General features: G+C 39.5%; 1 protein-coding gene across 1 annotated transcript in view; it reads left to right on the top strand.

Annotated features, from left to right (window-relative positions):
- PCDH15 (protocadherin related 15) overlaps positions 1-12381 on the top strand; it is an 812634-nt gene that overhangs the window by 654260 nt on the left and 145993 nt on the right. The window contains exon 22 of the mRNA XM_026651074.1: positions 2001-2113. Within this exon, the coding sequence (XP_026506859.1) occupies positions 2001-2113 (113 nt within the window). The remainder of the gene's footprint in view (positions 1-2000; positions 2114-12381) is intronic.

Genomic DNA, 12381 nt, shown 5'->3' with positions numbered 1-12381 from the left:
GATGGTGGCAGGAAATTCAGCATAAAGTTTTGATGAAACTTTGATGGGATTTTCAGTTTATTAAAGACATACTCTAAAAAAAATTGATGGCAAAGAATAATTTGACTAAGAATTATGTTTTTTGTGGTATTGTTTTTATCGTACCTGAAGACGGAGGCTCAAATATAGAACAATTAGTGTTTTTCATTTGATTTGTTGGGTTCTAATAGCTCTTTCTTAATCACACTTTTTCATAGCTGAAAATGACAAAATGTCAATGGGAGAAAAATGTATACATTCATCTTGTGATGATTGGGGTATTTTTGATGTCTAATTTCCTGATGTGGAAAATACCGTCTATCAAAATATCCTTAAGTCATGTTTTTCCCTTCCTTTTGTTTATATATTTTTGAAACTAGGATAGAAGAGTTGTTTGTTTATTTTTAAATGTAATGAAATAAACCTGACCGGTCACTGTTTCAAATTTCTGACATGAATAATGTTGCATTCTGTGGATTAATCTGACAACATGAAAAGTTTCTCATTTGCTTTTGAGTCAATACATGGATAAAATTTTCCAGAGGGGGAATTATTTTGTGCTCACATTAGTATGAATATGACATAGGCTTTCTATCGCCCCTCTATGCTTCCCATGAATTCTTCATTAAGTGGCCAAATTCTGAAGCCCCAGCTACACAACTATAGGACACATGGCTGCTACATTCCTACATATGTTGTCTCTGCACTGAACCTGCTGATTCTGCGAAGTGATGGGCCTCATGCAGAAGGGGGATAGAAGGGCTGTGCTGGAGTGAGGTGCAGAGTAACTCAAGAGTGGTGAATTCTTGAAATAAAACTGACCTTACAGGCAGAGGTATTGGGGTGTAGGCTGTCCTGTCATTTTCTGTCTCAGTAGTCTGGTTGTTGTCCTCTTACTAGTTGACAGCTGTGCTTCAAACCTCTCATCATTGAGTGAGAATAGATTATCCTATTTCCCAGCAACCTGGTTTGTCTCAGCTATGGGATCTAGGATTGAATAGGGATGGACACCAAATAAGCAATAAAACATGAACAGAAACAAGAATAAGCAAAGTACCCTTACTATCTAAGGAGATCTTTCTAATTTATTATTCTAGCACAGTGGTGGTCTGGTGTGACATGGCTCGCCGTGCTGCCTGTAGCGCATTACTTGTTCTTTGGATATAGGACTTCAATTTTGAATTCTGTTTCCTTTCAGCTGCACTGAATTCACAGTTTGTTGAAAATTTGGAAATCTATATTTCTCAATCTGAAAAGCTTTTTTGAGGGAATTATTTAATGTTAAAAAGCACTATGGTACAGCAGGTTAAGTAATGTTCAGATTGCAGGAAGAGGGCAATCTATAATCAGAGAAAACAGAAAATCCTTATTACAAAATGCATTAAAATGTATATAGGTTCCCAAAGTCATGCTAGCTTGCCAACATTTAATGTGCCATTTTGAATCATGAGACAGCCTTGCTCTTGGGGGATAACATCCATAAGTTGGGGAGCTGAAAAAATGGACAATATGTAATAGCCTATTATCAGGCACAGGGATGCAGAATCTCCAAAATGAGGATTTGTAAAATCGGGATTTACCTGTTATGGCAGAAGAGCAGAAATGGTTTCAACCTTATCTTTGGTTTGATGAAACACTATATTAAGGAAATCCACTGGATAGTTTAAAGAATGTACGTTGGGCTGTCACTGTATTTTGGAGCCTGTATTTTGTATAAGAGAATATGTTGTTCAAGTTTGCAACATATTTTTGTTTAAAGATTTCCTGAACTTTGCATGATCAGTTAAGCCTATAGTTGGTTATTGTTGTCTTTTTTACCTGTATATTATGTCCCCATGTTATTTCATGATAGCATCTGTTTTGCATTTTTAAAAATTGATATCTGGTTTGTGAGCTCCTGAAAATGTAAGTGTACCCTGGATAGAAATTGACATAAAATATTTCTATCCATATTAAATGAGTGACTTTTGTTTTGTTTATAGCTAGTGGTCATTGCATATGATGATGGTGATCCTGTGAAGTTCAATACCACCACTGTAGAAATTGCTGTATTGCAACCCTCTGTAATTCCACGGTTTACCCAGGATGAATACAGGTATAGTGTGTTTCGTTTCCATCACTAGTACTTCTCCTGATACATTTGAAACAGCTGCTCTTTGAACTCCTATCTTATGTATGCTAGTGATTATTACAGTGTGCTCCTAATGCCACTCTGTGATGCTTCCTGCACAGTTCTAAATTTATTATCACTGTAAATTATTACAAAAATGTACTAATTTGTAATGATACGAGAGGCTAACAATGTAGTCATTTCATTTTCAGTCTCATGTTATTGAATGTTATACCTCTTGACAATTGGTTGGACCCAGGCTTAGAAAGACTGACCATATTTACTGATTATGCTGGTGTAATGAAACTTTTATTACATCGGTGTGGCAGTTTAGACCAATTTTTTCAAAAGTGACTAATTATTTGTAGCGCCTCAATTTTTGTGTGCACAAGATGAGACACATTAAAGGGGACTGATTTTCAGAAAGTGTTGACTACCATGAGCAGAAGAAACTAATTTGGCTGGAGTTACACAAAGGGGAGAATACCACCGCTGCCTGAACATATCCACCTCTTTGTGAATACACTGCCAAGAAGAGGGGGGAAATGTCACAGTGGAAGTCTGTGCCTAAGTCAGTGCTAGTAGAAGCATCATTAACTGTGGCATTGTTAACCTGCAACTTCTTGGGAAGGGGGAAAGAGTTGGGAGGGGTGTGCCTGCACATATACAAGCGTGGGATGACTGGGAGGGAAATAGGGTGGAGGAGCTGCACAGACAACATCACCGTACATAAGTTCTGGATATGGATCTCTTTATCTGTAGATCCTGGAGATACATAAGTTTAGGAGGCTGTGCGGCATGCCTTCTTCACAGACCTCAAATCCTTCCCTCTAGGAGGAACAGTTTGAAGGAATTTTCTTGAGGTGAACTTCTCAGAGTTCCCTGGCTCCCTTTAATCCTCTCTCCTGTATAAATCTGCAGGAGGGTATAATTTAGCATAGAATTTCCAAATTTAATTGTCTGCCTTACTGGAGCAGATGTGCAAAGAATAAAAGGCGTCCGACTGAAGAAGTATAGTTCTGTTATTCTATTGCTCAACACTGTGTTTTACCTTGTGGTGATCATTCTGGAGCACAGGATGCTGCCTTGTTTCACACTGCTATGCTTGTTGTTGAGTTAGGAGAAGCAGTCCTGCTCCTATCTATTCCCATGGCCATAGCAATCACAAAATGGAACTCTCTTACTAAAAATTGGTTGCATCATACTCTTATTAGTTCTGTATGTGGCACATACCTCTAAACACAAAGATTTCACCTTCTGCATTGATATGGGACTCAGCTGCTACTGCAGCACAGAGCCCCCAAGGTCTGTGGTCAGTGCTGAGGGAGGTTATGGAAACTGGGAAGGCCGCAGTGAAGAGTTGACTTGCCTGGGAGGGATGTAAGTCTCCCTCTTCTGTCCCATAACCATACCTGTGCTATACTACCTTTCCTGTATTGCCTTAAGCAGGGCTACTACAGACGTGAGGATTATGCCTCAACATGGCTCCTGTAGAGTCACACTGTGTGGGATCCATGGTGAGGGGAAAGATTCTCTGAACCAGAGTCACTGTGGAATTACAAGGGGGAATCCTTGTGAAGATTTAAAAACAAACTAACTTTCCCACAACTTTTAACCCAGGCAGGGATAATTTAGCCCCAAAATATGAAAAGTTTAAAATAAAACATAGAAACAAGAATTTGAGCAAAAACAAACAAACAAAAAGGCAATGATATCTGGTGATAAATAACTGTGCTTCAGGCACCAAAAATTCATATTGACTGATGGAAGGACCAGCCAACTGTCACATCAACAGAGGTTGAGACCAGAGCATCTAAAATAATATGCAAATGTTTATCTTTTTCCAGTTTCATCTAGATAGGATAGCAAAACATGCTGCAATCTACTTCTCTAGATTAGCCAGGGTATTATTGGTCAGTACAATCTTGTCACAGCCTCCATTTTGACTTATAAAACGTCTCCACAGCTCCTGAGTATTAGCAGGAAATATCCACTGGAAAAGTTCAAGGGTTGAAAATGGCACAGTTGAAACCGTGATTATTTGGAAGGTTGTTCCCATTAAGAGCACAGTTCCCATGGTTTACCTAGAATGAAGGATAGTTTGTGTGAAGCTTAGTCTTAACCTCTTTTTGAAAATGTTAATCAAAGGTGCAATCAAAGTCTCCAGGTATGCAAACTTTAGCTGTACTCTAATCTGGATAATTTTCATCCAGCCTGTATACACCATTCACATTGCACTATTGAGTCCCGATCCTGACTGAGGCCTTTTGGGTGTTTCCATAATACAAATAATAATACAAATAATAATAATCAAAAGGGTGACAGGTAAGCAAACTTTATTTTACACTCTAACAATTTAATAAAGATCAAACCAATTTTCTTGAAAATTAGTAAACAACAAATACTTGTGACTTTGGACTGCTTAATTTGCAACATTTGATTATGGAACAAATATTTACAGCTAATTTATACCTTCTTGAAAATGAGGGATTCATATTTACAGAAAACTGCATTAGGAGCCCTATATTTCTAGAGATTTATAACCTAGCTGTAAATATTTACTCCAGAATGAAATGTAGTGAACTAATCAGTCTGAGGTCATCGATATTTTTGTTTATTAATTTCAGGTTTTATTACGTTGTTAGAGTATATAATGAAGTATGCTAGCCTGTGAGCCTTTAGATTTACTACTATTATTATTGTTTGTTTATATTATGGAAATGCCCAAAACATAGACATGAGCCAGGTTACAAGGTGGTGTAAATCAGTGTAGTAGTATTAACTTCAGTGCAGCTATACTGAAGTACACTAGCTTAGACATTGTAAATAGATTAGGCAAATAACAATAATGAGCATTTTATTACCATAGCTGAAAATGGAATCAATATTTCTGAAACCAATAGTTTTTTGAAGCAAAGTAATAAGCTACAAAATAAATTTGCAAAAATCTAACAGAAGGGGATGATGAGGAAAGATTACATTTTGAGGATTTACATTTTAAAACAGCAATATGAAATTCAAAGGAATAGTATAAAATTTCAGATTGGTGGTTTAAGCAGAAAGTTTTCCTTTTTGAGATCTTATTTCTGCTGTCTTTCGTATTTTTCATTTAAGAAAACATCTCACTAAATTTACAAAGTGTAGTCAGATGGAATATAAACTGTAACAGAAGCTAGATCGTTGTGTAAAATTAATACTGTTTTCCTTCTTTCATGTTAATTTCAAATGGATGGATATTTGTGCAGAATCTAAAAAACCTCTATAGTAGAGGTAGACATATTTTATTACTTACCTTTGATGAAAAGAATAGGTTATAGCTCTTATAGTTGTGTAGAAAATCTTCTGATGAAGTACTGTCGTAGAATCGAAGAAGGGTATATAAAAGCAAGTGTATTAACTGCCTCATCAATGCCCACTGGCTCTGAAGCCTAATGATAATTATATTGTGAGTGTTGTTAACTATTTCACTGATTATCATTTTAATACAAACATTCAATGATTATGGAAAGATTATGGGATTTTGGGCAGACCTCGGTTAGTTTTCCATCACCTTTTTCCAGTCCTTGATTAATCCAGCATTCTGTTTTGTTTATAAATTTTACATTTTAGGAGAGCTGTGCAAACCTTTGCCACTGAAACCCCAAAGAGGTGAAACTCAATATAAAAATGAAACTAGAATTCTTAGGAGGCCAGCCTGAGATTTTCCTTTGTCTCAAAACCGGGTTGGTTTGGGGCTACTACTTCCCCTGAAATTTCCTCCTGTATGCTTCACGTGTCGGTTTAAATTTTTTCAGTAATCTGTTTATATTGCTCATAATTTCCATCGTCCTTCCTGACCATACAGAGGAAGGCATCCAGGACCTTGTCCATCAGTAAGGGAGAAAGATACCGTTCCATGTCCCCAGCAGCCACCAAGTTCAATTCAACCAACTCATCTCAAAAGCACTCAAAATACATTGTCACCCCCACCTGTGGTTTTAGGTAAAAATTTAAGGTACATCTACGCTGCACACTTCTGGTGGCGGCATGTAGAGTATGTGTAGTTACACTCCTCAGTGAAAAGCAGCCTGCATCCACACTGCGGTGTGTAGCTACAGAAAGCAGCAAAAGAATCCAGAAATGGCAAGGCAGAAGGGAAAGGCTCCAGCAGCAGCGAGGCAGTGGACACTACACTGGTAAAAAGAGCAGTCTAGATGGGAGAACCATTGCTTGGCATGTAGAGAGCTGTGGAGGGCAACGGTTCTCAACCTTTTTCTTTCTGAGGCCCCCCCGACATGCCATAAAAACTCCATGGCCTACCTGTGTCATAACAACGACTTTTCTGCATATAAAAGCCAGGGGTGGCATTAGGGGGTAGCAAGCAGGACAATTGGCAGGGGCCCCACACCACAGGGGGAACTGTGAAGCTAAGTTGCTCAGGCTTCTGCTTCAGTCCTGGGTGCCAGGGCTCAGGGCCCCCCCAGGCTTCATTCCCATGCGGTGGGGCTTCATCTTTCTGCCCTGCGTCCCAGCAAGTCTACACTGGTTCTGCTTGGCGGACCCCCTGAAACCTGCTCGTGGCCCCTGAAGGGGCCCCAGACCCCTGGTTGAGAACCACTGGTGTAGGGTATATGCCTTAAGGGTTCAGGGGCGTCTTCACTCACTAAGCAGTACCTCACCATATACCCTGCTATTTATACCCTGGCTAGGGGTGCATGCAGGTTATCTCCTCTACATGCCGCCATAAAGAGTGTTCAGTATAGATGTGCCTTGAGAATCTAGGCTGCTTGAGGAGCTAGGTATGGTGTCTGTCCCCACTTTCCGAATAGGTTTGCTGCTGGAGTATTCTTTTCTCATTCCAGTGTCGTTTCTCCTGGTCTGCATGCTGCTTTTCCTCCAGCTCCAACTTCCCCCCTGCCCATGTTGCAGCTTTTCCCTTTAAATCTGCCACTCCAGACTTTGCTGCCCTAAGGAACTGAGTCTGGACAATGCCATTGCTCTGGTTGCTGCACACGTGCCAATTATTGGAGTGTAGCACTTGAACTAACAGTGGATTGCTTAGCTTTTGGGGTCTGTCCCCTTGCCTCTGCATATCTCCATGACTGCTTTATAGGGAGCTCTGCATAACTCATTTTCTCTAACTTTTCTTTCCTTGTCTCTTCCCAGAAATAACAAACCATTTTCCCTTTTGCTTTACCTTTGCAAATGTTTGTTTTTACTGCTCAAGTATCAGGGGGTAGCTGTGTTAGTCCATATCCACAAAAACAACAAGGAGTCCGGTGGCACCAAATAAATCTATTAGTCTTTAAGGTGCCACTGGACTCCTTGTTGTTTTTGTTTTTACTGCTATCTGTGACTTACTGCAAATTACCACTGTCACAGTTAGAATCCCACCACAACTGCCACCATTGTCATGGGTACAAGGTAAACTATTATCTTATACCCCTTTTAGTCTATCTCATGTGCACACCCCTGGTGACAGGCGTGGCTTCCTGCACCGCACTCTGGGTGGAAACAGGTGTCCACCCACTCTTAGACTGGATCTCTGGGGTTCAGCCCTTGGCTTCCTAACCATGTTAACACAGGTCCAACTCTGTTTTGGCACCTGTAAGTTTTTCCCTATGGACACCATACATTTTCAGTGATACAGAAACACTGGCTTCAAAATAAAGCATTATTTATTCACTCCTAAAGTACAAACTGCATAGAGCAAAGAGAAAAAACAATAAAAAGCCTTCACACATGAGTATTCTCAATCTCTGGCAGGAAGAAACAGACCACCCCTGCTGTAGTTTCTCCCTCTCTGTGTGTTTTCCAGCTTGTCAGCTTTTCATTGACACCCAGGGCAGTCTCTGGCCCCTGGCTTAACCCCCACCCTTTCTAAGCCACAAAGTCCTCTAGTTGGGTACATTATTGGGTACATCTACAAAACAAAAACACCGCAGCAGTGAGTTTCAGAGCCTCGGTCAACTGACTTGGGCTTGCACTATGGAGCTAAAAATAGCAGTGTAGATGCTCCCACTCAGACTGGAGCCTGGGCTCTGTGACCCAGCAAGGGAGGAGGGTCTCAGAACTCGGGCTCCAGCCCAAGTGGGAACATCTACACTGCTATTTTTAGCCCTATTACCACAAACCACATGAATTAAAGTGAGCTGACCTGGGCTCTGAGATTCGCTGCTGCAAGGGGGTTTCTGCAGTGTAGACATACCATTAGTGTTAATAGATTCATAGATTCCAAGACCAGAAGGGACTGTTGTGATCACCTGGTCTGACATCCTGTATATAATACAGGATATTGAATTTCACCAAAATAATTTCTATACCATCTCTTTTAGAAAAACATCCAATCTTGATTTTAAAATTGCCAGTGATGGAGAATCCACCACAACTCTTGGTAAATGGTTAATTACCCTCACTGTTAAAAATGGACACCTTATTTCGAGTCTGAATTTGTCTAACTTCAATTTCCATCCATTGGATCATGTTACCTTTCTCTGCTACAGAGAAGAGCCCATTATTAAATATTTGTTTCCCATGTAGGTACTTAAAGACTTTAATCAAGTCACCCCTTAACCGTCTCCAGTTAGATTAAATAGATCTAGCTCCTATCACTATAAGGCATGTTTTCTAATCCTTTCATCATTCTTGTGGCACTTCTCTGAACCCTCCTATTCATCAGTATCCTTTTTGAACTACAGACACCAGAACTGGACACAGTATTCCAGCAATGATTGCAACAGTGCCAAATACAGAGGTCACATAACCTCTCTACTCCATACTCAAGATTCCTTGGTTTATGCACCCAAAGATCATATTAGCCCTTTTGGTCACAGTATCACACTAAATGCCCACGTTCAGCTGAGCATCCACCCCCCACCCTAAACCTTTTTCAGAGTCACTGCTTCCTAGCATAAAGTCCCCCATCCTGTAAGTATGACTTACATTCTTTGTTCCTAGATGTATACATTTACATTTAGCCATATTAAAATGGATATTGTTTGACTGCACCCAGTTTACCAACCAGTTCAGATTGTTCTCTCTCAGTGACCTGTCCTCTTCATTATTTACTGTTCCCCTAATTTTTGTCTCATCTGCAGACTTTATCAGTGAAGATTTTATGTTTTCTTCAAGGTCATTAATAAAAATCTTATAGTGTCAGGACAAGAACTAACCCTGTGGAACCCCACTAGAAATACATCTTCTCAATGATGATTTTCCATTTCTATTTTGAGGCCTCTAGGTTAGCCAACTTTTAATCCATTTAATGTGTGTCATGTTAGTATTATGAGGTTCTAGTTTTTTAATCAAAATGTGTGGTTCCAAATCAAATGCCTTAAAGAAGTCTAAGTATATTACATCAACACAATTACCCTTATCTAACTTGTACTCTCATCCAAAAGAAGTATTTTCCATAAAGCCATGTTGATTGGCATTAATTATATTACGTTCCTTTAATTCTTTATTAGTGAAATCCTGTATCAGTAGATCCATCATCTTGCCCGTGATCAGTGTCAGACTGTCAAGCCTATAATTACCCAGACCATTCTGTTTACCCTTTTAAAATATTGACACAATACCTAGGCCATTGTTTTACCTTTCTGTGCTTGGTTCCTCTAACAATCTGTTATGGTCTACCTCCATAGAAGCAACGGATCATAAGCACACACACAGAGGCATGCACCATGCTCATAAAAATAGATACGCCGCAGTTTGTAACAAGTATATGAATTTCTTTGATTCTGACATATTCTGAAAGACTCCTCTAACAATATAGTACTGCATATTTATCTCACTGAACTTTGGAAGCAATATAAACTTTCAGTCCCCCTAAAACAGGGAATAGAAAATCTATAGTTTTTTAATTAATGGATCACAGTTAGCATGACAAAATTGTGAACTCCAGATGTGAAATGAGCCTCAGAAAGAGATTATTAAATTGGTATTTTTAGCAAACCTATCTTCTGTGATTACTTATATTTTTTAGAAGGTAAAACTTTAAAATATTTTGGATTGTTTGTTAATTAATAAATACCAGTTCCTCCTCACAACTAGAATATCATAGCTAATAGTGATGTGCTGCTATAGCAGAAAAGAAAATGCTAACTGAAAGCAGCAGTTATTGGCTCCTAGTTGTTGCCTTTGGGCACATTAAACAGATTGTTCAGACTTTTCATAGTTAAAAAAAAAAAAGGAAAATACTAGAATCTTTTAGTCTGCTTTAGAGTCATAGAATATGCCCTCATATCTCATTTTTAAATATGGGTCCACTTGTGAGGAATGTGAAGTTTGGTTCCGGTTTATTAGGGATTTCCCCCCCCCCTCGCAAGATATATGAAGATCAGAATTTCAGGCTGTTGAAAGTGATGTAGATGTAGTATGGCATGTTTTTCCTGGACTAGTAATAATACTGTTCAGTGTGAACATTTCTACTGTATAAAAATGATATTTCATGACAGGCAGGATTTTCTTTCTTCTTTTCTTTGCCATTAACAGGTGTAATGTTTTCCAGTTGAAGGTAATGTTTTCCATTTGACTAGATTTGTCAACACCATAGGCAGATCTAATCCAACCAAAGTGCTGTAAGATTTCACCGAATATGCAGACACAGAACAAAATTATGGAAATGTATTAAGAAGTCACCTGAAAGTACTGTTGTAGCATTTTTCAAAACACAGGAGTTCACTGCCGCTAATGCGCACATGATCGAGTTTTTACTTTGTCTCAGTGAGGAGCTGATGTGCAGCTCTCCTCAGAGGAGTTTTTTTTTTCTTTCAAAACATGACTGACAATGGGGAAAAACAGAGAAATATAACAGGATTGTTACCAATTGCTCTGTCGCAATGGCCAGACAGAAAAGATTCTGTGTTCTTGTGATGCCTGGGTTCAGCAAGACCCAGACAGTTGCAAAATCCTGTGATACAGGTATCCTTCCACTTCTTACAAATGTGCAGGCTCTCCATAAACTTCTTCAGAGTCAGCAAAAGTAAAATGTTACATGTTGGCCTTTTTCCAACTCCATTGCCACCATGATGGGAGTCCTAAGTCACCTTAGACATCCCTGTTCCTGATTCTATTTTCCTTTATGGGATCCAGACCTCAACAAGGATTTCAGAGAAGCCAGTCATTGCAGCCACTGTCTCAACCCTCTTCTACAGAGGTCAATCCCCCTTTAAACATATGAGCAAGAACTATTTCTGCCCATCAAGCAAGTGCCCTTCTCTTGTGCTAAGAAGCCTGACAGGCCTTCCTCTTCTGACATGCCCTCAAAGGTGAAAAGGAAATTGAAGCATATTCTCTCTAAGGTTTTGTAACAAGAGTAGGCATCATCTTTCTTTTTCAAAGTCAAATACTGAACCCGAGGACACCAGCCTGAGGGAGTTTAGCACAGAGGACACGGGGCATTTAATCATAGCAGTGCTCATGATCTTAATTTTTTCTGAGAATTCTATATTTCCAGCTATCATAAAAAAGAGGGCTTGGGGTTTTTCTGACCCTCAGAAAAAATAAAAAGTTTTTCCATGTGTTTCCAGTTTTAAAGAAAGGATATTTGAAGACCTGATAGTAGATATTTCTTCATTAGTATTTAATACAATACATAAATTCCTTTAAAAGAAAAAGAATATCTGGGATCCTTATTCTCATACATTCCATTATTGCAGAATACACTAAGGGCTGGTCTACACCCAGCCGCTAGTTCGGCGGCTGGGGATCGAAGTTCCGGGTTCGACTTATCGCGTCTGGTCTGGACGCGATAAGTCGAACCAGGAAGTGCTCGCCGTCGACTGCGGTACTCCAGCTCAGCGAGAGGAGTACCGCGGAGTCGACGGGGAGCCTGCCTGCCACGTGTGGACCGCGTCTGAACCGCGGTAAGTTCGAACTAAGGTATGTCGAATTCAGCTACGTTATTAACGTAGCTGAATTTGCGTACCTTAGTTCGAATTGGGGGGTTAGTGTGGACCAGGCCTAATAAACTTAATTTCCTCAGAAGTTGTGGGTTTTTATTATTAAACCAGAAAAATGGAAACAGTCTTAAAGATGATGTTTGATAGAGAGGCAAGGGGTTGGCAGCATCCTTACATACATCTTTTTTCATCAGAATATTTATCATTTGGTTGAGGGATATTGAGAAGGCTTCTCTTCACATAAGATCATTTCAAAACAGATTCAAGAGAAATTGAATTGTGACATTCTAGCCAATTCTACTTTGGGCATTTTCAAGATTTGTCTATACATAAAAATGAGCAGTCAAGTGGTAGCACACAAAACACGCTCTA

Source organism: Terrapene carolina, unplaced genomic scaffold, assembly GCF_002925995.2.
Source record: "Terrapene carolina triunguis isolate 2854851 unplaced genomic scaffold, T_m_triunguis-2.0 Scaffold95, whole genome shotgun sequence".
Lineage (NCBI taxonomy): Eukaryota > Metazoa > Chordata > Testudines > Emydidae > Terrapene > Terrapene triunguis.
The sequence above is the reverse complement of the archived record's forward strand: the minus strand, read 5'-3'. Positions and strand labels throughout refer to the sequence as shown.